Here is a 27,921-nt window from a genome sequence, read left to right as displayed (position 1 = left end):
GCGTGCTGCTGGCCCGGACCTCTTGCTAGCACAGCACCAAAGCAGGAAGCAAAGTGACTGAGATGAGTACTGAAAGGCAGGCAGACTCATACACAGAGCCCTCCTCGGAGAGGGTTAACCCTTTGGCTCCTTCCTCCCGTGCTGCAGTGGAGCTGGAGGGTGGAAGGGGCTCTGGCACAGTCTGCCTCCACTTGGGATGCTGATGGCTTCGTCTGCTGGTGGCAGACACAGCAGCAGCTCTGTGGGACTGCTGCCTGCTCAGCCAGCCTCGGGGTGCTCTGTGGAGGGATGGGTGCTTGCACTCCCCTCTGTCCCCCCCTCTGAAAGTGGGGGAGGATGCTGAAGGGCGCTCTGTGAGCACAGCCCGGCTGCAGCTGCCACAACCTGCGGGTATCAGGACTCACACACTTCCTATTTCACTCTCTCTCATGCACAGGGAAGCTGAGAAAACAACTTAGGACAAATTATCAGTTTTGGGCTGCTCCCTCATCTGTAAAAATCCATCTGTAAGGGAAACAACTCCCTGGGGGCTGAGTCCTGGAGAAGGAAGGGTGCCTGAAAAAGGTGTGCCAGCAGTGATGCTGCTGGAAGGATTAGACCCAGTCTGACAGACATCTCCTGCTTTGCACCAGCCGTGGGATGCAGTGGAGGGAGCTGTCTGTAGGAGATGGGAGCAGGCAGCTCACAGGCTTCACAGCTGTAATTTGCACTTGCCTTGTGGGGGTGGTACTAATTGCTGTCTTCCCCTGTGCACAAGAGGAGGTCACAGTGACAAAGCCCACTTCCTTGTTGGGGAGGTGACACTCATTTCTCTGAGTCACCAGGGTCAAACCCTTTGCTCTTTCTGCTCTGAAGATTGGCAGTGCCCAGGGTTGGTGCTTCCTCGTCTGAAATATGCTGCATTTCCTTTCCTTCCTCCTCTCTTCTTTGTTTTTGTTTTTTTTTTTTCCCACTCTGTTTTTCCTTTTTTCAGTTTGTTGTTGCTTTCTCCCTGGGTGTTGACACTGCACGGTGGGGGCTGTAACAGAGCCCAGTGCAAACCTTTCCTCTGTCTCTGTGCCTTACTCACAGAGCAGAGGAAAAGGGGAAACCTCACGGAGCAAACCCAGCTGGGCTCTGTGTGCATCCTGCAGACTGCCTGGTCCATCTGCCATGGGAGAGGCACTTCCTGTGGCCCTGCTCCCACGCTGTGCCCGTGCCCAGGACCTGCCAAAGGCCTACCAGAGACAAGATGAATAGTCACAGCTTCTTCTGAGCTGGGAAGGAAGCACTCCAGGAAGAAGAGTGTGCTGTGCCCGATGCTCATGCCTGCTCCAGCATAACACTGCACGCTCCAGCCTTGGAGCTGCCACAGCCCACGGGTCTCCTGCAGGGAGGTTGAGCATCCTGGTGCCAATCCAGTCTCTGCAGGGCTGTGTGTTGCTGGCAGCTCTGCTGGGATGTCCCGTTCTGGCTGTTCAGAGAGCTCTGGTGGGTGCCTTTGGAGCAGTGATGGTGCTGGATGCACGCTGGCTCAGGAATGGGCAGCGTGCCGGAGCTCATGGGCTGAGGGGAGAGGTTGCAGTGGGAATTGGTCAGTCATGGCACCAGAACTGGTCTGCTGGCAGATTGGAGCAGGAGGACAAGGATTTCTGGGAAGCAGAGATCCAGTTTGGGTACTGAGAAGCTGGTCAGGAGGAGGTTGCGACTCAGTAAACTAAGGCTCTGCTCATTTCATCCCTGAAATGTAGTGATACAATTTAAAAAATACCCACATGTTTTCTCCAGAAGAAATGTTTTTAAGATGCATAGTGTGAACCCTGTAGTGTTCAGAAAGCAATTGAGACCTTTTTGGTTTATTTCTAAAGAGCTTTCAGTAAATCCAGGGCTTTTCCAGTAACAGCTTTGCATTGCAATTATGTTTTTCTAAAATGTCATTCTCCAGAGAAATGTATTACTTGTTCCTAACCCTGGAGAAACACTGGGTATGTTTTAAACATCACCTTACCCATCTGATCTGTGAGCTTTACTTCTGCTTACTTAGTGAGAAAGGTGGAATTAGGAGTTGTGGATGGATCTGAGGGAAGATACTGTTTCTCATTCCCTGCCCTGCTGAGAATGAAGTTTAAGTAGTTAGTCTGTAAATTCTCTGTGGGTTAGTAGAACTTGTCTCCTGGGCTTCCTCCACTGCCTAGGCTGAGTTATTGTGCAGATAGAAATCTCTTTGAGATGCTGGTGTTATATGGGTCTTGGGTTTGGGTCGCAGAATTTCTTTTAAAATGATGCGTTCTAGTGCTTGTCTGCTAACACTTAAGTTTGCTAGCTAAGACTCTTAAGTGTTCCTATCATTTTAGGTGGTAGTTGAGAGGAATCATTAGCTTTTGGTTATCTGGTTGGCATCAGGGTATCTGTGATGTCCATGTGCTCTGAGCATTTTCCAGCCCAGGTCCAAAGCAAAATGTTAATTCCACTGCTTCTCCCAGGAGGAAGGTCTCTGTGACCTGCGACATGCAAGCTTCTTTGCTTTGATATTTATGAGCAAGGAGGGAAGAGAGACAATTATTCCTCAGTGTTTCCAGTTCCTGCAGTCCTCTTCCAAAAGACAGTCACAGGTCAAGGCCTCCCAGTGGTCGCTCCAGCTTTCCAGGATGAGTGAGGATGTGATGCTCTGGAGCTGCGGCTGTTTCTTCTGCCTGTGCTGCAGACCTGCCTCTCTGGAGCTACGTGATGAGACGGATGTCTGTGTTCCTCTGAGCTTTCCAAGCATGAAGTGCACAGCCAGCTCTGAGCCTGGAGTCGAACCAGCAGATCTGAGAGGATTCGTGATACAAACACCCCTGGGGAAGGGATACCACTGAGAACATCTTCTTCACGAGGATCTGCTTGTCCCTCTCACCTGCTTGGCTCTGCCAGCACACGGTGGCCAGGTGTCTCCTGGCAGGTGTCTCCTGGCAGACTCACAGCCCGTCACCCCTGGCCAGGTAACGGGTGCCCGGGCAGCCGCCAGCTGGAACACGGCGGCTCGTCTCCCCGTGCCTGTCTGCCTGGGGATTACGTGCCTCTGCCTGCCCCTTCCGCCTGGGGATTACGTGTGCTTTGCCAGAGAGCAGGGACACATCCAAGGACAGCCAGAGAGAGAAGCTGATGACCTGCTGGTGCAGCGGTGATGGAGCAGGGAGAGCAACACCCAGTCTCCGTTCTGTGTGGATTGATGTGGCTGTCCTGTGTGGCAGCAGAGTGGTGAAGCAGAATCTGTGTTTTGCAGAGAAGTAGAAACAGGCTGTGTGGAAGAACAAGCTTCTGTGCCAAGCACCTGTGATGGTGATAGGGAGATACCACAGAGGATGTGGGAGTAACACCTTCTTCAAACCGGAGGGGGGGGGGAAGGACCCATCTTTGTTTACGCGTCCCGTCGCCTCCAGTGCTGCTCACCTGGTTGAGCAGATGCTCAGCACATGTTTTGCTCTTTTCCTGTGTTTAATCTGAGATGAAATTGGGTAGACCCAGGGCACAGCCTGAGCCCTATCAACCACAGGAGGAGGGTGAGCTGGTGTGCGTATCTGTGGTCAGGATGCTGCCTTCAACTATCACATGTCCCTCTGCCTGTGTTGGCCACAGATGTTAGATGCTCACAGCCAGTTTGGGGAAGGTTTGTGGATGAACTGCTTGAGTATTTGGTGATGTTTTTGTGGTCAGACATGAGCTATGCTCTTTAGGTGATGGTTGCTGGTGATGGTTGGGCTGTGGTAAGCTTTTGGTTATCCCAGTCTTGGACATGTTCACAGCATCTTAAAACAATGAATAGAAATGTTGAAGGGTTTAATCCTGAGCACCCTGTTAGCTGGGTGATGTGTACACAATTGGTGGCAGGCCCTGGAGTGTGTGCTGAGCTGTTAATTACTATGGGTGGAATTGAGCCTGGTCTCTGGCATCTTTCCCTTCCAGAGATGGGACCCTCCAGTTTCCCAAAGATAAATCCCTGAGAAGGCAGAGGTAGCGGGGCAGTGACCAGGGATGGATCCAGCTCCCCTGAATCCCCACCGAGGTCCCTGCCCCACCGACAGTGTGGGGTGCAGAGCAGTCCTGGGGAAAACGCTTTTGTGCTGGAGCCCAGTTGCCCCTCACAAGAGACAGATGAGCATCGCTGTACTCAGGGGTGCTGGGGGACCCGGCAGTGCTGGAAACCCGGGGACAAACACTTGTCCTGCCTGCAGTTGCCTGTGCCTGGCTCCCTGGGAGGGCTCAGCAGGCTTTCAGCGCGTAGACATAACAACTGGCAGCTCCCAGGCTGTCTCCTGCCGCTCCCCAGGCCGCGCTTTCCCCTCGCCTCCCCCGTGTCGTACGTTGCGAGGCGCAGCGCGTTCTTGAATCGGTGAATAACAGCCACGTCCTCGCCGCGTGGATGTGGACGCCGCCGCAGATCGCTGCTGTGCGCCAGCCCGGGCGCTGCCTGCCCTCCCACGGGCTGAGCCGGGATGCACCGGGACGCGAGCGGCGCCGCCGGCAGCCAGCACGCCCCAGTAGGGCTGGGGGCACGGGCTGGGCACCCGCGCCGCTGGTGGGCTGGAGTTCCGAAATGTCAGAGCGTGCCATTTATGCCTTCGTTTCTCTTATTTGTTTCAGCCGTTATACAACCAGCCTTCAGACACCAGGCAGTACCATGAGAACATTAAAATGTAAGTACGGGGCGATAAAGCTATTTTAAATGTCAGGTTGGGCAGTAGACTGGAGCAGGAGGGGTGCCAGCTTGCTCGCAGACCCCAATTAAAGCTGCCGAGGAATTGTGAGCATCCTGTTAGAGCTGCTCCAGGTGCCTGAAGCACAAACCAGCTCCAGGAGCTCAGCAGTCAGGAGCTGCAGCTTAAGGTGGATGCTGAAGGTGCTGTTTGATTTTCTCGGGGTGGGGTGGATGTGGTCCTTGATGTTTTCCCAGACAACACTTACCTTAAGTGCTTTCTTCTGTGTTTCTCCCGTACTGAAATATGAAATCAGCTGCCTCTGTGTGCGTGTGTGTGTGTGTTTGCATGCAAGAAAGATGAGGTAAAATGAAAAGTTGCAATTACAATTAGATTTTCATGAAGGGCCTCTTGAATGTCTAATAACAACTGGTTATTTCAAAGATACTTACTGAGACTTAGCAATCATCTAATTTGACTTATCACCTCAATACATGATTTAATCATCAGCATGCGTTTAATAACCACAGTGACTTCCTGAACATAGAAGAACTATAACAGATAATGAGAATAGCGATAATTGTGATTATTGTTGGAAATTTAAATAGTCAAACCAGATCTGAAACTTTTTATCTGCCTTGAATGAACTGATGATTGCTCTGAGCTGCCTGCAGCGAGTCTATTTCGGTACCAGCTCGGTCAGCTGGTGATAATCATCTTTAATAATCTATTAACAAAAGTTAATAATCTCGTGCTTTTCAGCGGTATGTTAATTGATCCCGGGGGTTTATAAGGGAAGGGTTCCCATACCTTTGCTCTAGGGGAGCGTGGCAGGAGGTGGCAATGTTTAGGGGCTCTCTGTCCCCAGGGGCTGCAGGGAGGAGGGCTTGGAGATGTGACCCCACTGCTCGCTGCCGGGCCCTGCTGTGTTCCTGCTCCACCCAGAGCTTCCTGTGTCATCCCAGCAATGCCCTCCCTGCAAAACATCCAACCCAGCGTCACCCTCGGCTCCCACAGGGCTTAGGGGTCCCTGTCACTTCAGGGGGCTGATGATTGATAAACCATCTTGTGTGGCCCCAGGAAATGCTCTCTGCATTGCTGGTTGTGTCCCACCCCCAGCTCTGAGGAGGGGTGGAAGTCACCAGCTCTCGGGGGTGCCTCGAAGGGCCCCACAGCCATCCCAGTGCAGTGAAGGTGGCAGTTTCAAGCTGATCACTTGTGTTGTCCTTGAAAGAAGGAGTTAAAAAGTAGATTCAGATACTTCACCCACTCTGCCAATATTTGTGGGTTTGTGATCACATTTTCCTGTGATTGAAATAATTTCCTGTCCTGGGTTGCTGCCTGAAAGATGGGTGCAAACAAGAGGGAACTGACTGCGCAGGTAAGGAATAAAACTCTTGGTGAGAGGTGAAGCCCCATCAAACCAGCCAGCAGAGCAGGTGTTCCCTCCATCCCTGCCTCTGTAGGCATCTGCAGGGCTATCCCCACCCCAGACAGTGACATTCCCCACGTGGCTGTAGCTGTGGCAGTGACAGACCAAGGAGAGGCTGGAACAGGCAGGCTTGGGGTTAATGTTCGCTGTGATTAATGCTGCAAAAATACGGGAAGGAAACCACACATTTTAATAAAAGCCTCCATCTCCTCCTTCCAGAAACCTGGCAATTAGCTGCCTTCAGCTGGTTACTGATGCCAACCAAGCAGTTACAGATCTGGGTCAGTGAAAGGCCCCTGAGCAATCTGGGCTCCAGATGTTGGCTGGTTTTGGCTGTGGGTCTGTCTTTTGGAGGTCCTTGGGTCTGGTCTGCACTTTGCTACTTGTTGGTGGACATGCAGAGAAATTGGTGTGTCTTTTCTGCCATCTCTGTCCATGCTGCACGTTAAAGGACATTTTGATGCTTGGGAGTCAGATAGGAAATCAATATTTTGGTGATTCTTCCAAGCAAATGATTCAGGGTCCTTTGACCAAGAGCAAAAGGTATTAGACTTCTCTGTTTTGACTGAGTTATGCTTGGATGTTCACATCTGATCTACAATTTCTCCACAAGCTGAATTTGGAGATATTTTTTCTTTTCCTTGTTCTTAATATGTTTGTGCCTTTCTGCTCCAGAAGAGCAGCTTCTGCTCCATATCCTGGAGGTGGCTGTTTCCATAGAAGATGGAGTGAATCCTCAGGGTGCTGGGAGACACCAGCCAAATGCATTAGAACATCAGGACAGCTGCCAGGACACCACAGGTTATATTTTGCCAAGGTGTAATTGGATGCAGATTCTCCAGAACAGCTTCACTCTATGCAGATTTAGCCATTATGAAAAAGTCTTTTGGCAGATTGCTGGAAAATCATCTGGGTTGTGATTCTGTCCACAAATCCTCACTGCATCCTGGCTGTGTTGTGCCAAATGGGAACTGCCCCCATGTGAAGCTGGTTTGGAGCCTCATAGGCACAAGATGTCCAGGCTGTTATTGTCACAAATACCTTTAATAGCTTTTTTTTTTTGGTTTTGTTTTTAAGCACTTCTTAGTGTGAATTTTTTATTCTCAGTTGAATATTTGCAAGTGTCAGTGGGAAGGCATTTGAATATCAGAAAGCCAGGATTCCTCGATTTCTCCACAGCTATACTCTCTGCCTTGCAACACTCATTTAATTCTCCCTTCTTGTTTGCTTTGCTTTTCAGCTGGGATGAGTCACGTATGCTAATAGAGCTGACTGGGGAGTTACCAGGAGAATTTCTACTCTTACTAAAATGTTACCGGTCTCTTATATTCATGGAATTTTATGGCCTGTCTCCTATTCAGTACAGTTAAAATTAATTTCATGCCCCAGTTCATTCCAGTGTTTGCAGCTTCAAAAGCTTTTAAGTCCTATTTAGCTGCCTGGCTGTGCTCCGTTCCTCGTCCCTTTGGTTCACCTGTGAGTGCAGGCTTGGAGCAAACATGGTTAATTTTGTATGCTACATCTGCTGTGGGATCCAAGGCACCCTTGAGTGGTTTGTTCCAAAGACTTGACCTACCTTTGATGGGACCGTGTCCTTTCTGTTTGAAATATCTGCATTGTTGGAGGGAAGGGCTCTGCCACTTCCTCATCAAGAAAAGAGGAGGGTGAGATGGCATTTAGATCCCTCATTTCATAGGGATGGGGTGAGCTTTGCCCCTGTGGCTGGCTCGACCCTTGCTGTTCACAATTTTTTGGCTTTGCAGCAGACTGAAAAGTTTCTTCAAGATGCAGCACAGCCCTGAGCACAGCTGGAAACCACTCAAGTGATTCTGCATCAGTTGAGAAGGCTACAAAAGACCCTTTTTATACATCTTGATGAAATACAACAAATGCAGAAATGCTGGTGCACCAGTGAAGCATCAGTGCCTCTGGTCAAGGTCTTTATTTCAGTGGTTGTATAAGGATGAGAGCTGCCCTTCCCACCCTGCCTCTGTAGTGACTGCGTATTCCCCAGACTCAGGCTCCAAAGATATTAACCTTCTTTCCTCCAAGTGTTTGAAAAATGACAAGATGTTGTTCACATGAGCAGGATCAATTACCTGCTGTCTGTCTGAAGAGATATTCTCCAAGGGGGCCTTCGTCTCTACGGCGGGAGATTCCTGCTCGGTCAGCCATGAAAAACAGCCCGGCAGGACTCTCCTCCCCCCTTTCCCAAAGCAGTCATCTTGCAATCATATTCTGTGAGACTTGTGCTTGAAAGCAAAATGTGAGCTTCCCTGAGCCTTGAAAGAGCAGACTAAAAGCAAAGTGAATAGCCCAGGGTAAGTGCATGCAAGGTGCTGTTCACAGGGCTTGCTTTAAGCCTCCCCTTCAAGAACTTCTCCTTGCTTTACACTGAAATTCAGGAATGTTGGGGTGAAATCTGGCTGTGTCCCCTCAAGATGCTTGGAGAGGTGTTGGAGAACCTCTCTGAATGTACAGTTAAAACAGATGGAGAGCGTGGTGTGATTTGGGTTTTCTCATGTGCCCAGATCCAGCAGCAGCAGAGCTGAGTGCACTGTTAATATTTGCACATCTGGGTTGCTGTCTGCAGCTGAGAGATTCTCGGGGAGAGGGCAGGAAATCTGCCTCTGCAGAATCAAAATCTGAAGTCAGGATTTTCAGAGAGATTTCAAGGCTTCTGAATCTCTTTTTGTTTTCTAAGTGGCCCCCCAAAAGAGCAGCACAGCTGTCTTCTGAAAATCTCAAACTGTGGCTTTCCAAATCACTTGTCACATTGGGAAATTTAAGTCATCTTTTCATTACTTGTTGTTTAGGGGATTTAGTAGCACTGGATTGCCTCTAAATTCATAGTTGAAGCCTGACATGTAACACAAATGTTCTTTCAAACCCTGTCATTACTAATGCATTCTCTTTCAGGTCTTTTTATTAGTGCTTGTAGACATTTTCCTCATTAGAAATTCACCTAGCAGCTCCCTGCTCATCCCATTCAAGGTTTCTCATCTCTTTTATTCTCTATTGGCATGCACCAAGGCAGCAGATTACCTAGTGATGAATTACTAAATGATGGAGACACACACTGCTACCTTCTGCTTCTTCCTCTTGCCAGTAAAAAGCCAATTACTGGTTTGGGGGGGACTATCTTGCAACACTTGAGCTTGTGTTGTCAATTTGGGCTTCAGGGCAAGGCAGAGGTGTTTCTGGGCACCAACAGCCTGCCTGAGTGTACCTCCAGAGTCAGAAACCTCTGCCACTTCACCCTCAGAGGCACTGATGATGCTGGGGGTTTAGTCCATCCCAGTGCCCAGGGGCTCTGGGGTAAGTAACTAAAGATCTGCTTTGCTATTCTTCCCCAAAAAGTGTTTCTAAATATTGCAAGGAGCTGCCCTGAACAGCTGGCTTTCCAGAAGCGTGCCCTGCCTTGGGGTTAGTAGGTGCCAGTGTGTTAGCAGCTGGAGCTGTGTGCTCCAGCCATTTCAGAGCAAGCAGGGAATGAGTGCAGTGGCCTGTGAGCAGGGTGAGCTGCTCCCTGCCCTCGCTGGGACACTCCTGTGGCTGAGGGAATCAGTGACTGCCCTGAGCTGCAGCTGGGCATCCTGGCACCAGCCGTGCACAGCAGCAGGCGTGGCAGAGGGGAGGACAGAGCTCTCTTGGTCTCCATTGCCTCTAGGCTGGTTTCACCTCAGCTCTCCTGGTTTGCAGATCTCTCATCTCCCTGTGCTTTGTTTGGCTGGAGCTTCCTTGGTTTCCTGCCCTTGCCTGTGTGATCCATCTCGCTGTACAATGGCTTTGCCAGCTGCTTGCTGCCTCCTTCCCATCACTCTTTGAGTTTGGTCCCTACTTTGTTTGCTCTGGCTGATGAAAGACGTTCCTGTGTAATTAAATACCACTGATTAGTTTTGCTCAAATAGCAAACTTCCTTTCATCTCGTCTTGCACCGGTCGAAGGTCTCCCCAGGCTGGGCCAGGTGTGCTGCCATGCATCAGCTCTTTGTGTCCTTTGGGAGCCTTCTCCCAGGTTTGGCAGGCTCCACACGTGGGTGCACACCAGCACTGCCACGCGTGCGTGCACACACATCCTTTTAATGGCGCAGCCTCCAGAAGGATCGTGGCCAAGCCGTTCGTGTGGACCTGGGCCAGGTGGCTCAGAAGTCAGAGCTACAGGTTCTCTCCTTGACTGGCTCCATTGTCAGAAGACATAAAACAAAAGCCACCTTGGGCCAAGCCAGTGCAGGTGGAAGCAGCTGCCTCCCGCAGGGCTGGCTTTGCTTTGCTCGTGGTGGGAGGTGGGTTTCGCTCCAGTTTGGAGACTGGCTCTGAGAACTGTGCAGTCAGGGCAGTGGGGCAGGGGGAAGAGGAATGGGAAGTCAGGGATGGAGATGGGCTCCATCCATAGGTGAATTGTTGACCACAAGGATGGGGCAGTCTCTGAACACCAGCTCACCAGAAGCTGGGGGTGCTCTGTGTCCATGTCCTTGGGGACACTTCTGAGGGTCAGGCAGGGAGCTCTCACGTCCTCCCCACCTGGCGTGGTGTGACATGCCAGCCCAGCAATACTTTAAGCTGCCCACAAGAGTCACTGTTGCTTTATCTAAGGAGTTCCCATTCCTCCTGCTTGGGAGCTGCCAGATTTCTTCACCCCCGTGCGGCTCAGGGCTCCATCCTTGATGCTCTCCCCAGAAAACCACAGGACTCGGGTAGGGGAGGGGGAGAAAGGGAGGAGGGCTGGCACCTTGCAGAGCAGCCCTTGCCATGTGCCACTCCACAGTGGTTATTTCTGTGCCCAGCTCCCAGCAGACAGCCCTCACCCTCCTCTCCTGTGCACAGCAGTGGTGCTGGGCTCGCTGGCTTGCCCAGGGAGCACAGCGTGTGCTTGGGATGCGTGTGGCCCGAATTAACCTCGCTGCAAACGGTTTCTAAGTAACAGCAGTACATGTAGCAAGATAAACTGTGAAGCCTATTTATATTTACCAAGATTGTATTAACCTTTGAAAGGTTGACCTTATGCAAAAACAAAACAAAACAAAAAGATAAAGTGGCAGAAACATTCAGGGCACGAGGGGGTTTGTTGTTGTTGTAATCCTTTCACTCTTTGATTACTTCAGCCTTGGTGGTGGTAAACATACACTGGCTTTCAAGGCATTCCTGATTTTTGCAGCTGCAGAGCCATTAAGCCTTTGCCTGTATTTGCACTTTCAAGGTCAGCCATGATGCACAACTCAAGGCAACCCATCAGCTGCGTAAGAGCTGCTGATTTCCTTCGTCTGCTCTCCTGTTTTCTAAGAAATTGTGCAGCAGATCCAGCAGCAGCGGCGTGTCAAAAGCCCCACGCTGCTCCTGGATGTCACCCAGGCTGACGTGGGGAGGGCAGGGCTTGATTTAGCTGGGCTGGCCCCAAGGGACAATCCAGGACCTCTTGTTGGGGACCATCTCACACATGATCGTCATTAACACTACCCCAAAGGTTTCCTTGTGTTAGAGCTTCCATGAGGATTGAACAATGGGAATGTGTTCCTTGGGCACTGTAACTCTCACAAAGAGCTGAAGCCTTGGAAGGAAATGTGTCTGATGAGGTCTCTGCAGGAGGGTTTGCTGCCCACTGAGGCAGCACACGGTGCTGGGGCCATGGAGGAAGGCTCACTGTGTGTGCTGTGAAGGGATGCAGGAACGTGTGAGGAGCTGGGGCTGGCAAACGAGTGCTGGAGGGAGCTGTGGGTCCCAGGGCAGCGCCTGCTCTGCGGTCACTGTCATTCCTGTGAGTGCCCATGCATGGGTCAGTGCTGTAGCAAGAAGAGAGTTTAAAAAGGGAAAAATAGTGATGCTTTCTGCAATGTTCTCCATTCCTAAACTTAGCCAGAACTGCCCCCAGTTCTCTCTAGGTGATTTGGGCTCTCTGCCCCTTCCCAAACAATCCTGTTTGTTGCTAATTATGCTGAGAGATTTACAAGGGCAGGAGGGTGTTTTTTCCCTCCCTGCTAGCCACACTGGAGGGGAATGAGGAAGCAGCAAGAGTGTCTTCATTTGGCTAAATCCCACAGAACATGCCTCCATGAGGCTGCTAAGCTCCTGATCAGTAATTACACACTGCAGCTCTGCCTTTAATCGGGATAAAAGACTTACGGAAACTCCTTTGCCCCTGGTCTCTACCTTTTACCTAGAGATTTTATTGCTGTGAATATTAGCAACAGGAACAACCACAGGAGCTCAGCTCTGGGGCTCATGCTGGCTCTGGGAGCTCCTGCAGCCTTTTCAGCTCTGCTCTGCTCCTGTGCTGCTTCTCCTTGAGCAGTTGTTCCACTCTGCCTTCAGAAAGTAGAAAGAAGAAGAAAGGGAGGGGATGTCTGGGCAGACGCTGGGGTGGTTGGGGTTGTGGTGGCCAGTTTCCCCCTTGAGGTCCTGATTCTGCAAGTGGCTGAACTCTCCTGGCTGGCTGTTTGCAGCTTTGTCGGGCACGGTTCTGAGGAAGCAAGAGGTCAGGAGATCAGTGCTGCAAGCCCTGCTGGGATCTGCCTCCTTATCAGGGCCTCAGAGCCCAGGGCTGAACATGTGTGCACCAACATCTCTGCTTGGGGGTGCCACCTCCTGCCATGCAGAGCTTGGCCCGAGCCCCCCCAGCTCTTGGGCACCCACTGGGGTTTTGCAGAACAGTGAAGTCAGTGAAGGAACAGCCTGACCCATGGATAGATGCAGAGCTGAGTGTCTGCCCACCCGTGGTGCTGAGAAGACAGGGAAGGTTTGCAGCGGGACTTTATTAATTTAGTTCTCAACTTTAGTCCTGGTTTACCCACAGATGCGGGTGAAGTTCCCCATGTCAGAGAGTTTGTTAGTCTTTGTCTAAGCTGGCTCGAGGTCTGAGATAAGAGCATTTGCTGTTCTCAAGTTGATGCAATTCCAAGTTAAGGTGGAAACTGTGCTGCACACTCTTCTGGGCGTGGGGAAAGCCAAGCTGTGTATTTCAGCCGCCTCGTTAATCAGATCTCATCTTTTTTTTCTCTCTTTACAGAAACCAGGCAATGCGGAAAAAGTTAATTTTATACTTTAAGAGGAGAAATCATGCGCGCAAACAGTGGGTAAGTGATTCCCTCAGACCTTATTTTATATGTATAAAAGAGCGTAATTTATTATGTGAGAAAGAAAAGGATGATTTCCAGCAGAGAGGTGCTGGTAGTCTGTACTTTGCCTGTTATATTACAGTGGAATCTCTCCTGCTTAAAATAACACGTGAAGGAGAGGTCCTGGAGCCTGCTGCAGGCAGCACCTCCCTCTGCAAGTGCCTCCCACAGAGCAAACACTTGGGCTTGGCTTAATCACAGCAGAGCCCATCATTGATCTCAGAAAGCCTATTCACAGCATAAATGTCTATTTTGTGAGTAATTGAACCCTGAGAGAGGTGTGAAACAAGCTGACTCTGCTTCCGGTAAATGCTCTGAAGGCTGCTCTGCCTCCTTCCAGCTGACCACAGAGCAATGTTCTAGGAATTTGTGGTTTAAAAACAAAATTCAAGCTCTGGGCCAGTTTGTTTCTAGGCAGCGTTGCCCGCGAGAGTTTCAGTGACCTTTAGGGACACAGGTCCTGGTTGGGTAAGGGCAAGGCAGGGCTGATCCTGAGGCTTCCAAGGCGTTTGTTGCCAAGTCCACAGTTATTAGAGGAGAAAGTTCGAGTGGGTTTCACAGACTTTGTTCGTTTTTGGTGCTGACACTTGCAGTGGTTCCCAGCAGGGGCTGGAAGGCAAAGCCAGCACAGAAGAGGAAATGCCAGACCAACCAATGGCTCCTACCAGGAAGGTGGATTTTGAAGTCTTTCTGTGATGGGTGATTCAGCTCACAGGGCTTCATGTTTCATGAGTAAAATGTAAATACTGTCTCCCAGACTCATTGTCTCTGTCCTGGGGCAGCTCAAGAGCCAGTGTTAGTGTCTTGCATTGGCAGTGGTGCAGGTTTTCTCTGTGTCTTTAGGGCTGGTTTTGGATAGAAGTGCCAAAACTGGGAGGAATTGTTGGAAGAATTCAAAATAGCAAGCCTGGGAAGTGGTTTGAAGGCTGTACCTTTAAAAGTAACTTCCAATATATACATTTCTGAGGCAGATACCACATTATTTTCTAATTTATTTTGAATCATTCTTTTCCTTCCTCACGCTTTCTGTTTTCATGCTGTTTTCTACCGGTATTCCAAAAGCCACAGACCTTGCATTCCTGAAGAATGGTGCCTAAATACATGTTCATTTAGACTTGTCCCTGCCCAGGGCAAGGGGTTTCAGGGCTTACAACTCCATCAGGATGTGGCACGGCAGTCGGGTGATGCTCTGGGCACCTCCCCTCCTGAGCTGAGGTGGGAAGTGGGTCAATATTCCCTTCCTCAGAAAAGGGATTGCAAAGCATCATGTGGTTTTCTTGGAAGCAGGAGGGAAGTGCCCAGGAACTGCTTTCTGGTGGAAATGGCTGGTTACTGAGCTGAACCTAGAGTGAGCTGCTGTGTGTGAATATCAAGGAGCTGGGGGAAAAGGTTTAATTAGGCTGCAAGAGCACAGTTCCTAAAATACGACTTGCAGTAAAGTCGCCTGTCATGCAAAATAGGTGAATTTCTGCCAGCCAGTTTATTCAGTGTCCTTGAAAGGGGATTTTTCAGTTTAGGGAAGCATTTTGCCTATTCTACAAAATAGGCAACATACGGTTGCTGAATTTGCAAAGTGAATACATTTGCTGATTCTGTTTGCAAAATGGGTATGCTTAGCTATTTTTCTGCCTATTTTGTAGCAGACCCTATTTTTAGCAAAGCCCATCCACATGCCAGCGTTTCTTTCTGGCTCTTTTACTTTCTGGGGTATTGTTGTTGCCTGGGGCTGGCTGGAGCAGGGTCAGAGCTCGGTCGCCACAGGGTCCAGCCCCGAGAGCCTCATCCCAGAGGATCCACAGGGCTTCCTGAGGTCAGCACAGCAGAAGACATTTAATTGCCACGGGGGTGATGATGCAGAGAGGGAACGGTGCAGGGAGCTGTTCTGGGTGTGAGAGATTTGTCTCCATCAGCCAAGGGAAGAAAACCGCGGGGCTTGCAGAGGAATTGGACTGGTTCCTCCTGTCACCTTCGCTCTTCTCCTCCCCTCCAGAGAGCTGCTCTGTTCCCTGGAGCTGTGGGAGCGTGGGCTGTGGGAGGCTGGGGCTTGGCACAGCCCACAGGCTGCCTTCAGCTGCTACGGCGGCGTTACTACCCAGCCGATTTTAGATCCATGTGTCAGCTCTGATTTGGCTCTCTGTCACTTACTGGTGTGATGGAGGGGCTGGTGGGCTGCTGAGCCCAGCCAGGCTGCGGAGCAGAGGGGCCACCGTGCTGAAAGCCAGCACAGATGGCTGCTCAGGAGTGGACACGCTGCTTAGAGCTGCTCAGAGGAAGCCTGGAGAAGGAGTAGATGATTCTGTTCCTGAAATGCCTGACCAGGAGCTTCTCCTGGTGGTGGAGCCGTGATGATTGGAGGAGTTTGCAGTGCTGTAGGGTATCTGTAATCCTGGCTTTTGAAGGATGCAGGAGATTGGAGGGAAGATGTGTCCCAGCTGGAGCAAAAAGCACTGGATGGGGATGCCACAGCCCAGCCAAGCTGCAGTGGGGTTTGAAGTTTGTGTGGTTTGGGAGTTCAGGAAATGCTCAGCCAGTCCATTATGAAGCCATGCTCATAATGGGCAGAGCTGTGCAAGGGCAAACTTTGATACTGCTGCCCTGCTGCCTGGGTGTGTGAGCTGCTGGGGAATCAGCCTGGTGACGTTGATGTTGCTTTTTCCATCTTCAAATGCCAGTTCCTTAGAAGAGGAATTCAGGATAAAGCTTTTGTCGAGTTGTTCCAAGGAGTGGAAGAAAAGGAGGAAAAAGAGCTGCCCTGCTGGCTGTGAAGCAGCCAGGGCCGTGCCAGGTGGCTCTGCTGGGGTGGTGGCAATGTGGGACCCAGCACTGGCTCATTCCCATGGGGAATGACAAACCTTTCAAAGCCTCAAGGCTTCTCAGCAGACCGAGCCCTCGTGCTGGGCTCTCTCCCGGCCGTGCTGCAGGCTGGCAGCGCCGGGCACCAGCTTCATCAACTTCATGGGGTATTTTTAGCTTCTTCCCAAATGTGATGCTCTGAAAGCAGGAGGATGTAGCAGATTTGCTGGCAGGGTGGGAGCTCTCGTTTTCAGGGGGCTGATGGCATTGCCTTGGGAGAGGTGAAAGGCAGCAGCTGTGATTTCGCCAGGCTGTTGGTGTTACCTGTAGCTCCTCACCCCAAGTGTGACATACCCCATGTGGGCTTTCAGGGCGTTTTAATTTCTGTTCTCCTTCCTTGTTTTTATCTTGTGGCTGTTTCCTTCAGCTCCTGACGAAACCCCAACGTCTCCTGTGCATCCATGCAGGGCAGGACAGTCTCTGGCTCCAGGCATGTGGGAATTGATTTATTTGCAGGGAAAAGTGTTAACCTGGCTCAGCTCTAGGGCTTGAGGTGCTCTGTATGCCTCACATTATTTTGAGGTGCCTCCAGAAGGCCAAGGAGATCAAAGATGTGTTGCTGTTCTTGGATTATTGCCAGGTCCAGGATGGACAAACCAAACCCGTGTGACATAGGCTGCAGATTGCTGTGCATTTCCATTGGTTTGGGGTTGGTTTTTTTTTTACCTCTCCCAATTTTTCTTTGTGGCCAAGAGCAAACGGGACGAGAACAAAGTGCATCTGGGAAATCCTGCAGCCTCAGACTTCTGGACATAGGGCGGTGGTGGCAAGAGATGAGTTTCTTTCTTTGAAATCTGGATTCCCTGTGTCGCTGCTGTGGTGCTGAGCTGCCCATTCTGGAAAGCAGTGTCAGGGCCAGGAGTGACCTGGGGTTTGTCATTAGAGCAACATCTGCTTTCACTTCCTGATCTGGGGCTTGGAAGGCATTTGTCAGACACAAACTGAAACCCTAAAACCCCTCTGGTCTCCCAGCTGCTCTCAGCTGAGGCTGGGCTCCATCACTGCTGCCCCTTCAGTGGCTGCCAGGGACCAGACAGGCATCTTGCCACCATGGACCTTCCCTGTGCGTGGGTCTTCTCTTCCAGCAAGAGTGTGGCTGGAGGAGGGAGAAGAGTTTTGGGGCATAATGGGAGGAGACTCATTTGGATAGCAAATCTTATTTCAGTGTTACCAAGCTTGTCCCATAAATACCAGTCAGAAGTGCAGTGCTGGGCCTGGTAGGTGTGCCATGAGGATGTCGCCCAGGGGGTCATGGTGTGGAAACCCTTAGCAGTGCCATGTTTTGGCAGAGCCTGGGTTTGCTGTGGGATGTGCTTGTCCTGTCACATGGGCCAAAAAATAGGAGCAGCAGCAGGAAAAGTATTTTTGCTTCCTAGGGTGGTGAAGGAGCTGAGTGTGTGGCCAGGCCACCATGCTGTGGGCCAAGGCTGGGGGCCTGGCTCGTGATTTTGGGGAGCCAGGCCCTTGCATGGAGCTTCCCCATGGCCCCGGTCCCATCATCATTGCCAGCACGGAGCTGTGAATGCTGGAGCTGGTGTGTGAGGGTAGGAAGGGGTGCCTGGCCTTGGGCACCATGGCAAGCTCTCCCCAGCACAGTGAGCTTGTGGCTCCAAAATTATGGGCCTGCACACCCTGCTCACATGGTGGGGACCAGCTCTCCTGGCCCCTGTGCTTCTTCCCAAGGCATCCTTGCTCAGTGGCCTTGTGCAGGCACCTTGCTCTCTCCTGGGGCATGGAGCAGGGGCTCCCTCCCCAGCACAGAGCCTTTGGCTGCTGAATCAAGCATCTGTTGGGCCAGAGGATGCTCAGGCAGATGTGAGGGGTGGGTAAGAGTCCAAACACGTTGGGTCTGGAAGGAAAAAGCCTGAAGGTACTTGATGGCCTGTTTTGAGAATTCACCCTTGGGTTGGTCCAGGCCCTGGAGCACATCCACGTCCTAATAAATTGTATTTCTTTAAGCAAAATGACTCACGCTCAGCCTGAGCAGCCACAGAGGGCAAAGCCTGGAGGAGTTGCCCTTCCCAGGCACATCTCTGAGCTCCCTGTCTCCCTCTGCCCTTTCAGGAACAGAAGTTTTGCCAGCGCTATGACCAGCTGATGGAGGCCTGGGAAAAAAAAGTGGAGCGCATCGAAAATAATCCGCGGCGGCGTGCCAAGGAGAGCAAAGTGCGGGAATACTATGAGAAGCAATTCCCGGAGATCCGGAAGCAACGCGAGCTGCAAGAGCGCATGCAGAGGTTAGAGGAGAAGCGGTAGGAAGGGGCTGAGCTGGTACCAGACAGCCTTTCTTTTTTCTTTGGGAATGGGTGTGGGATTTGCTTGCGGGAGGAGCGGGCTGGGGTGGCTCTGGGTCCCTTTTCTCCCTCTCTAGTCAAAGGCAGAAGCCAGCAGACGTGAGTCTTGCTGCTTTTTCCCCAGGGTGCCTCAACACGCAGCCAAAAGGAGCAAAAACGTCAGCAGTGTGACTGCCTGTCTCACCTCTCCTGCTGATCTCCCAGCTGGCCACATCAGGGCCAGGGGTAGTTCCCTGGTGCTGGCCAGCTGGCTGGGACAGCCCCAATTCCTGCCTTACTGGCGTGCCCAGATTAAGATGTACAAAACTTGCAGGTGCATTTGGTCACGTGGATGATTTTTTACATGCACATGCTTTGATGGGAGCAGAAACATCTGCAGAGGTTATTGGAATGACCACAGACAATACGAAGGGAGCAAAATGTCTCGCTGGAAGGGATGTCCCCTGTCTCTCCCACCCCCTGTCCATTTTCCTCTCCTCATTGGAAGTGCAATTGAGGTCATGTTGTTTTCTGCCAGGAGAAGACACGATTTCATGATCTCCACCCTTTCTGCTGAAAACTCCCTGTCCTTCTCATTTCAGCCCTGGCATCTTGCCTGGGGTCACCTGATACGCAGAAAACCTAAACCCTTCTGCCAGCATCCCGTCCTTGTGCCCCACTAACAGCTGGGTGGGTCCAAACCTCCTAACTGATGGCTTTATTTTGTCTGAAAGAGAAAGGGAGAAATGGTACCGAGAAACGCTTTAATTTTTTACCTGCTTCATAAAAAAAGTTGTAATTCCTTGGGACGTGTGGCTGTTACTGTAAGGGAAAAATGTTAGTGGGTGGGTTTGATTTCAAACTTCCCACAGCATTTTGCCAACCAGATGTGGTGGCACAGTGCTAATGGCTGGCACTAACACCTTTGTGGCATTGCTGTGGTGGGGTGAACAGGAGAAAATATTGGGGAGAGTGTGGTTGGGCATGAAATGTCCCTGTGTTCTAGCAATCCAGGAAGTTGACACAGGTAAGGAAGGTGGTTTGGAGGCTCTTGACCTGCGAGCTCTAAACACAGGTGCCTTTTCCACAGTGTGGGAGGGGGTGGCCTGGGTGGAACGCTGGGATATGGCTGTTATGGAGGTCAGAATGGTCTTGAACGTGGTTTGCTGCTATTGAAGTGGAGCATCAGTGCCTGAGTGTGTCGCTGCCCTTTCCCAGCAGGGTAGGACAGAGGGGCAGTGGCGGGCTCTCCATGTCAGCCGCACGCAGCGAGCACGAGGTGTCCGAAATCATCGACGGGCTCTCGGAACAAGAGGTGAGACCAGCTCCTCCTTCCTCCTCCTCCTCTTCATCCCTCACTCTGTCTTCTCTGAGGAAGCCAAGACAGTACTGCCAGGTCACACGGTGAAGTCCTGTGCCAAATCCCACTAACTTTAGGTCCCGCTGAGGTTGCTGTGATGCCAAACACTTTCTGGATAGGATCCAAAATTTATTTAATACACATCAGCATCTTCCCAGCCATGTGAGAGATGTAATGGAGCTGTGCAATGTTTCTGCCAGAGCAAAACATGGAGCTGGTGGCCAGTAGGTTGAGCTTATCAGCACTTGGCTGTCTCTTAGGGACTGGAAACCCCAGCATGCTGCTCATCCTGGGTAGCACCCCACAAACACCTCTTGGCTGTGGCTTATACTATACTGGAAGTGAAGATGGGAAGGGGAAAGGGAAGGGGAAGGGGCAGGGAGCCAGCACCCAGGCTGCTGGGTGGAGGGTTTTTTTTCTGTTTCATTTTGTTTTGAATGGGCTGTGTGACTTGACACAGGGGAATCCTATGGAATGAATGGTTTGTACGTGAGCCAGTTGGCCCACATCTTCTGGGAGTGCTCCATTCATCTTGAAACATCCCTGTGACCTCGGCTTCGTTTGGATCTGGTTTCACAAGGGTTCCACTCTCTTGGCACAGAGGCGAGCTGCAGTGAACGGATCATGTTTGGGAGGGGAGAGCAGCCATTGCCCAGCAATAGCTGGGATGTTTGCTGCCTGTGCACCACAGCTGAGCCCTCTCTGGGATCCCAGGCACTTTGCTCTGAGCCAGGTGACAACGTGGAGGACACGGATCTTGGAAGCCAAGGGGAATTTCACAGCCCTGCAGAGGTGCTGGCCAAGAGGAGCGTTAGCTCCTCGATCCCCCTGCACAGTGTGCTGCTAAACTCCAGCCCAGCAGCCGCCTGCTGAGCCCCAAATCTGCTTTGCTTGTCTCAGAGGAGACCTTAAGAGCTTCCAGCTCTTCCACAGGGTTGGAAGGAGCAGGGAGGTGAGAGCTGGGGAGCATCTCTGGCAGCAGGGCCAGCTCTCTGGCCCAGCGTGTTGCTGGAAAGGCAGGGATCTGGCTGGTGAGGTGTAGTGGCAGCACTTGGCACCCTGAGAGGCCCTGTGCCCTCAGCTGTGGGCAGTGCTCCCAGCAGCGTCCTCTCTGCTGTGCACAGGGGCTTCTCCTGTCAGCTGGGGCAGTCTGCAGCTACCCTGGCTGATGCTCCAGCTGTGAGCTGTTCCTCACCTCCCACCATGAGGAGGCATCTGGAGCAGCCAGTTTCTAAACAGGAGGTGTCCTAGTGAGGATGAGGAAGGCAATCATGTGTTGAAATGTCCATATCTGTGCAGAGAGATGTGCTTCAGGGGGACGAGGAGGTTGGGTCTGATCAGGCACAGCAGGGAAGCAGAGCAGCACTGGGCAGGCTGGAGTCAGCAGCTTCTTGGAAGGGTTGGCCATGAGTGTTCTCCCAGGAGCCAGCATCTGGCTGTGAATTAAAACAGCAGCACTTGAGACCTGGCCTTCCTGGGACAAGGGCTGGACTTTGAGCAGTGACATCCCAGGTGACAGGGAGGACTCAGACTGATGGTGCAATTGAAAGGGGGTGGCCAGAGCATCCCTTCATCCCTGCAGGATGGACCTGTGCCAGGGGATCAGCAGCAGCTCAGCCAAAGGGACAGTCCTGGCATTTGAGCACAACACAGCACAAGTGAGACATCACATTGGCCTCTCTGTTGCAAACACTTAAGGAAACCAGTGTGCCCAGTCTGTCCTGTCCTGGTGTGCAGCTGGGGCTTTGGATGAGCTTTGTGCTCCATAGGATGGATTAAAGACATCAGATTATGTCTCAGGGTGTTGCAGTAAGGAATGACAGCTCCATTTCAGTGACATGTGAAACCTCCTGGAACAATTCCTGTGGAAGGGAAACGTGTCTCCCTCTGGCCACCTTTGCAAAGCTGGCCCACTTCCCTCACAGCTGGGGTGGGGGCTGAACCTCCATGTGGTTTAGGAGGCTGGGAGGGGGTCAGCATTCCCTGTGCCACCACCGCTTTGACTTATTTCTCATCATGGTCAGGAGCTGTTTCACTTAAGTCAGACATTTCCACACAGGATCTTGAAGCCTTTTATTCCAAAATGAAAGATTAATTGTTTCCTGGCTGACAGCTATAGCCTCTTCCAGCGTTTAATTTACAATTACTCCGGCAATAAAGCTGTCTAGCGCTTGCTTTTGAATTCTCCTGTTCCTCCTCCTGTCCTTTTCCTGTGGAACATCTGTCCCCTGCGGTCCCCGCGGGCCCGTGGTGCTGACCAGCTGCTGTCTGTGCTTTCCCCAAAGAACCTGGAGAAGCAGATGCGCCAGCTCGCCGTCATCCCGCCCATGCTCTACGACGCCGACCAGCAGCGCATTAAATTCATCAACATGAACGGCCTCATGGATGACCCCATGAAGGTCTACAAGGACCGGCAGGTGATGAACATGTGGAGCGAGCAGGAGAAGGAGACCTTCCGGGAAAAGTGAGTGCAGCCCTCACGGCTCTGTCTGTGCAGCCCTTGGGAGTGGGGCAGGATCCCTGCAGGGCATCAGCTGGAGCCCCAGCACACGGAGGCAGGAATGTCCCAAGTGCTTGGCTTGTCCCCCACAGACACAGCCCCTGTGGAAAGCTGCTGCTCATGAGATCAGGAAGTTTTTCAGCTTTTGCATTCGCTGTTGTATCAGCCAGTTTAAAGATAATGCCAGGGAAACCCAACACTCCATACACATTGCCCTGCTGAATTTTCATGCTGCCCTTTGGGCACTGTTTGTCCAGGGGATTTTTGGAGCTGTCAGCATCCAAGCCCCTTATGTAGACCCCTCAGGCTGCAGCTGGTGTTCGTCCCTCAGTGCTCCATCCTGCTGTCTGCAGGATTTGCCACTGGCTGCTGTTTCCATTGATGTGTTCCCACACCAGACACGTGCAGGCTCTGGCTGTGGTGCTTTCTCCTGTTTGCAAGCAGTGCTTAAGAACAGCTTGGCTCTATCAGTGAGATCACCTGGGGAGTCACTGATTCCTTCCCTGGGTACCACTGCGCTGTCAGCCAAGATGTGGGTGCTCAGCTTGGTCTCACATCCAGACTCCCCTGAATCCCATAGCCCAGCGGGGACCCAGGTGTGTTTGCATGCAGGACTGGAGTATCCTTGGTGCCCCTGGTGTGCTGTGGCTGTGAAAACAGAGCTGGAGTTCAGCTTCCAGTGGGATGAGCTCAGCTGGAGCTCTCCGCTGTGAACCTAAGGGACATGGAGGTACATGGATGCACCAGGACCACTTCGTCCTGAGCAGCAGCACCACTTAGTCTGGACAATCAGGGGATGGCTCCATGGATGACCAGCATGGCTGTGGCCAGCCATGCTGGAAGCCTCTCTGTGTCCAGGATCATTCCTCCTCCCCCTGCTCATCAGGACTCCTGTTTGCAGCTGAAATAATTAATTGCCAAGATGGATCGAAAAAGAACAAAACAAGCAAACCAGTTCCAAGCCTTTGATAGAGGAGAATCCTCATTGCTAATTAGCCTTAAAATGTGCCACTCCAAAGAGCGAGGCTTGCCACAAATGACGCAAAGGCTAATTACTCTGGTCTTTAATGGCAGGGCTGTGCCTGGCTAATGGGGCTGGAAGAATCCACACCCAGTGTGTGCATCCTGCAGTGCACGGTGCATTCTGTGTCATCACTGTGGGTGATGCAGAGCTCGAGGCACAAATCCAGCAGGGTTTCAGGGCTCTCACAAAGCTCATTTTGAGACATTGGTACTCAGGAGCTGTAAGGAGGGTGCAGGGAGTCCTGCCCAGCTCTCCCCCAGCCTGGCGTGCTGGTGGCTGAGCTGCCTGCTGTGCTGCAGCTTCTGGCCTGGGTTTTTAAGGTGAACTGGAGTTGTGTCATCCGTGACATGACCTCGAGCTGGCCTCCTCCTGAGACCAGGAGAACTTGGTTCAACCTTTTGTTCAGCCCACTTGGCAGAGGCTGTTGGAGTAAACAGGCAAGCACTGCAAGGCTGACAAGCTCCAGGTCTGAACTATTTTAGCTGTCAGAACATAACCATGAGGAAGAACCTGATTTGATTTGCTTCTGGGCAGGATTTCAGCTCTCTGTTGAGAGCCCATTGCTGGCCTACTCCCAGGGAAGCTGTGGTTTGCTGGTGAAGGAGCAGGGTGCTACTCGAGCATCGAGGCTGTGTTGTGCTGGGCAGTGTGAGAATGCAGCATCCATCTCTCATTACGGGGAGATTGCCCAGCCCATGAAAAAGAGTGGATTGTTATCTGCATTGCCCCAGCAGTGTGTTAGCATCATTGGCCTTGAAAACCCCATCCTGTGGTCAGCCCTGGGTTTGTGCTGTGTGCAGAGCCAGCTCTGGCTCCGTGCCCTCACCCTTGGGTGTCTGAGCAGCCAGTCTGGTTTGCTTTCTTCCTTGGTTTTTGTCCCCCGTAGCATTTCTGGATTTTGTTCTGGTGACCAATTATGGTGACAAGGATCTTGCAGTGCCACCCAAACCACATGGGAGTTCTGCATCAAGAATGGCATCAACGTGGGTGACAACACCCATGTCCTGCTGCCATGGCTGGAATTGGTCATGCCCTCACTGAGTTCGACTCAGTGCCTTAACTCCAAGTTTAGCATTGGGATATAGCAGCAAAAGGAGGAGAGAGCTGTGCCAGTTGCCCCAGGGGAATCACTGGCAGGGCTGGAGACATGAGCTCCTCACTGTGTCCTGCCCATGTTACACCCACACCACAGCTCTCCCACCTTTTGCCTCTGATCCATTTCCCCAGGGCACAGAGCTGTCATTTCCTGGGAGCTGGCAGAGCTGCGTGTGCTGAATGTGGCTCACCCTGGCTGCTCAGCTCCATGGGGCAGAGCCCGTGCTGCTGGCCACCTCTCCTGGCCCAAAGTCACCTCTCACTGGGCTGTCCGTGTGTTGGCAGCACGTTGTGATCTGTGCTGCCAGCAGCAGCCCCTCCTGCCAAGGGCTTGCTGGCCCTCAGTGCTTCCACACCAGCTAGACACGGGGATTTGTTGAGGAGACATCTCTGCTAGTGGGGACAGCTTCCCCTAAGCAGGCAGTGTACCCTCCTGGGCTGCCAGAGCCAGGGATGAGCTGGCTGACAGCTCCTCCACTTGCTGGGCATGAGGCAGTGTTCATCGGAGCTGCTGTGCCACTGGGGATCTCTTGAGCAGCTCAGCAACGTGGCAGCTCTGTGCTTTCCTCCCGGGGTTTGGGTTTCCCTTCCTGTCCTTTGCAGCTGCTCCCAACAGCCCACCATGGCCACGATGTGGGGTGTGATGGCAACTCCTCACCCTTTCCTTGCCAGATCCTGAGGCCTTGGCCAGGTGTGCCTGCCCTGTCCTGCTCGTGGTACAGGCTTGGGTGGCCATGGGGTTGAGCAGGGTGGTGAGCAGCCCTCCAGCACTGCCAGCCCCCCTTTCCTCTCCCACCCCATGATGAACATTTGCACATTGAAGCTCCCAACCAGCCCAGTCCCACTGGGCTAAATTTAAAGTTCCTATCTTTCTGGGAAGCTGAGCAGCAGACAAACATTTTCTCAAAGCCCAGAGTCCCTCTGGGAGCTGGCCTCGCTGCTCAGGGCACGCAGGGCATGGCAGCCTAGATGTGAGAGGGTCAGAGCCAGCACCCACAGTAACCCTCTCCCTCTCTCTCTGCAGGTTCATGCAGCATCCGAAGAACTTTGGCCTGATCGCATCCTTTTTGGACAGGAAGGTAAGCCTGGCTGCAGCCTGACTTGTGCTGCCTCTCCTCCCATCACTTGGCTGCTGGTTCTGGGGCTGCCAGCAGATGCTGAGCACCTGTGGGTGCTGGTGGTGGCTCCAAACCCCGGGCACGGTCCAGACGCCTCCTGGCTCCCTGCAGAGACAGGGCTGAGTCAGCTGTGGGGACGGGAGCTGGGCTGAGAGGTGTGAACAGCCAGCCCGGCGTGGGCAGCACAGCGCAGCCCCTGATCCGCCGGGGGAGCTGCTCCCAGCATCTCCCGCAGGTGTTCTGCCAGGCTGTCACAGGGCGTGGGCACCCAGCTGCCCAGCACAAGGCACAGGGCTCTCTTTGCTCAGGGAGAGGGAGGTTTTTGAAGGTGGGTTGAGTCCATTTCATGCAACAGTTCGGGTGGGTGTCCTGAAAGCACGCACAGCTCCCCTTGGTGTGTAGGAATAGCTGTTCACAGGAACTGCCTGACCTTTCCCAGACCTCCTGCATTGTGCTGCCTGGACTTTTTGTTTTTGCTGTTTATTAGGCTGAGGGAGGAAAGGTTTGAGAAAAAAGCCTGAGGGAGGAGTGAGTCTCTTGTCCCATTCTGGACAGGAAACCTGACAGGCCATATGGTCAGATCCTGGACAGACCCAGCCTGAAAACACAGCTATGTCCATCACTTGAATGCTCTCCTGAGCAAGAAACATTTGAAAGCTGCTTGTTCTCTGGTCCTTTTAGTTATTTGCATCCTCTGCCTACCTCATGCAGAGTTTCATACACACAGTGTCCACTCACTCTGAGGGAACCACTCTGCTCTCAGGGGGTGGCCTGCAGAGGTCACTTCCAGCCTAAATTATTCTCTGATTCCTCATAACTCAGGCTGGGGAAATAATTTATAAGACCTTGACCTTCCTGTCCAAAGCAGCAAGGAAGGCCAGCAGCCACCTCATGCTGCTGCTGTTGCTGTAAGATCCCAAGCTCCTCATCCTTTTGCACTCGATAAAGCCAAAAGTGGTGGGACTTGGATGATGCTCACAATCCAGTCTGTGTTCCAAGCTGTAAAATGTCTTCTAATTTTATTTGTACTCGTTTGTAAATCAGGCTGTAATTATGATACAGAACACATCCATTATCCTGTTGGAGAGAGATGCAAAGTATGGCTCAATGTAATGAATTAATAGATTTTTAAATTGCATTATAAAAAAATAGTGATCTTAGCCCTTGGAACAGATGACTGTAAGTTTTTGTGTTCGCGTGTGTGTGTGTATAATCAGGGCTAAATTAGAAAGAGATCCAATTAACACTTTAAAAGTTGCAATCTGTTTTTGCAAATGGTTCCATTCCTTGCAGAGGGATGGGGTGAGCACAGCCCCTGGGCACACACAGCTGTCCCAAGCTCCTGAGGACTCTTGGCATGATGGATCTGTGGGATAATTTTTCTTTATGAACCCACTGATCCTGAATGTGAAGGTAGCCCAAGGCTGGTGTTAGGTGCCCACCCTGTTCACCAGAGGACTTCTCCCAGCGTGGCACACTTTGTGCTGTTCAGGGGCAGGATATATCTCTTGTTTTCCTGAGGTGCCCAGTCTGTGGTGGTGTCTGTGGAGCCAGCTGCTGGCGCTGGATCTCGGTTTGGCCACGGCCGAGTCGCGCGCGCTGGAGCCCGCGAGCTTGGCGGCTGGAAGTAACAGCAGCTGACAGTCTGTGGCAGGTTGTGCCTCGTGGAGCTGCAACAGAGGCTGACAGGCAGCTCCTTCTTCTGCCTCTGGTGGCCACGGTCATCTGGGGTCAGCCCTGCCTTGCCTCCAGCACGGGGTGATCTCTGCTCAGCACCCCATCTCCGTCTCGGCGCGCCCGCGGGACCGCCCTGCTCTGTCCTTTGGAGGGCTGAGCCTTTTCACTGGGACAGCATTGTCCCCTTCTTCAGCTGCACTGGAAGCCTTAGGGAGGGAGGTGTGGGGAAGCTGTTGGGCTGCAGGTCCCCAGGAGCAGCAGGAGACCTGGTGATGACCGGTTCTGAGCGCTGCTCCTGGAGGTCTGTGCCCCAGCAGCAGCACACGAGCACAGGACCTTCTGTTCCCTGACCTGCCCGTGTCATTGCAGACGGTGGCTGACTGTGTCCTCTATTACTACCTGACCAAGAAGAATGAGAATTACAAGAACCTCGTGAGGAGGAATTACCGGCGGCGCGGGAAGAGCCAGGTAAGGGCTGGAGGAGCGCGTGGAAACGTCATCTCTCAGGCTGAGCAAGGAGCTGCAGCTTTCTCTGAGCCCCCCAAATGGTGCTTTCCCCCCCTCCTCACATGGAGATACTGTTTGCAGGCTGTGATGGGTTGTGCTTGTGCTCTGTGTAGCTTTTCAGAACATGCTGTTTCATGGCAGCTGGTGTTTGTCCATCCCCATACCAAGGCCACAGTGTCTTTAAAAGAAACAAACAAATCCAAGATGCTTAAAAAAGGGGATGGAGTGACTGTGGAAAACATGGCTGTGTCTCAGTAGCATGGAGTTCCCATGCAGTTCTCTGTGCAAGAACCAAATGGGGTTTGTGTCTCTCTCC

At 52.1% G+C, this 27,921-nt stretch overlaps 1 protein-coding gene across 13 annotated transcripts in view; it reads left to right on the top strand.

The window, feature by feature from the left end:
* Window positions 1–27,921, top strand: part of NCOR2 (nuclear receptor corepressor 2) — a 228,066-nt gene that overhangs the window by 128,128 nt on the left and 72,017 nt on the right. For 9 of the 13 annotated variants that reach the window (XM_021532792.3, XM_021532795.2, XM_077787266.1 and 6 more), the window contains exons 8-14: window positions 4,603–4,655; window positions 13,090–13,156; window positions 18,116–18,303; window positions 19,543–19,639; window positions 21,970–22,148; window positions 25,328–25,382; window positions 27,468–27,566. In XM_021532792.3, the coding sequence (XP_021388467.1) occupies window positions 4,603–4,655; window positions 13,090–13,156; window positions 18,116–18,303; window positions 19,543–19,639; window positions 21,970–22,148; window positions 25,328–25,382; window positions 27,468–27,566 (738 nt within the window). The remainder of the gene's footprint in view (window positions 1–4,602; window positions 4,656–13,089; window positions 13,157–18,115; window positions 18,304–19,542; window positions 19,640–21,969; window positions 22,149–25,327; window positions 25,383–27,467; window positions 27,567–27,921) is intronic. The other 4 variants (XM_077787267.1, XM_021532799.2, XM_021532798.2 and 1 more) reach the window with 3 other exon arrangements.

The sequence above is a fragment of the Lonchura striata genome, chromosome 18 (assembly GCF_046129695.1).
Source record: "Lonchura striata isolate bLonStr1 chromosome 18, bLonStr1.mat, whole genome shotgun sequence".
Lineage (NCBI taxonomy): Eukaryota > Metazoa > Chordata > Aves > Passeriformes > Estrildidae > Lonchura > Lonchura striata.
Note: the sequence above shows the minus strand (reverse complement) of the source record. Positions and strands in the feature narration are given on the sequence as shown.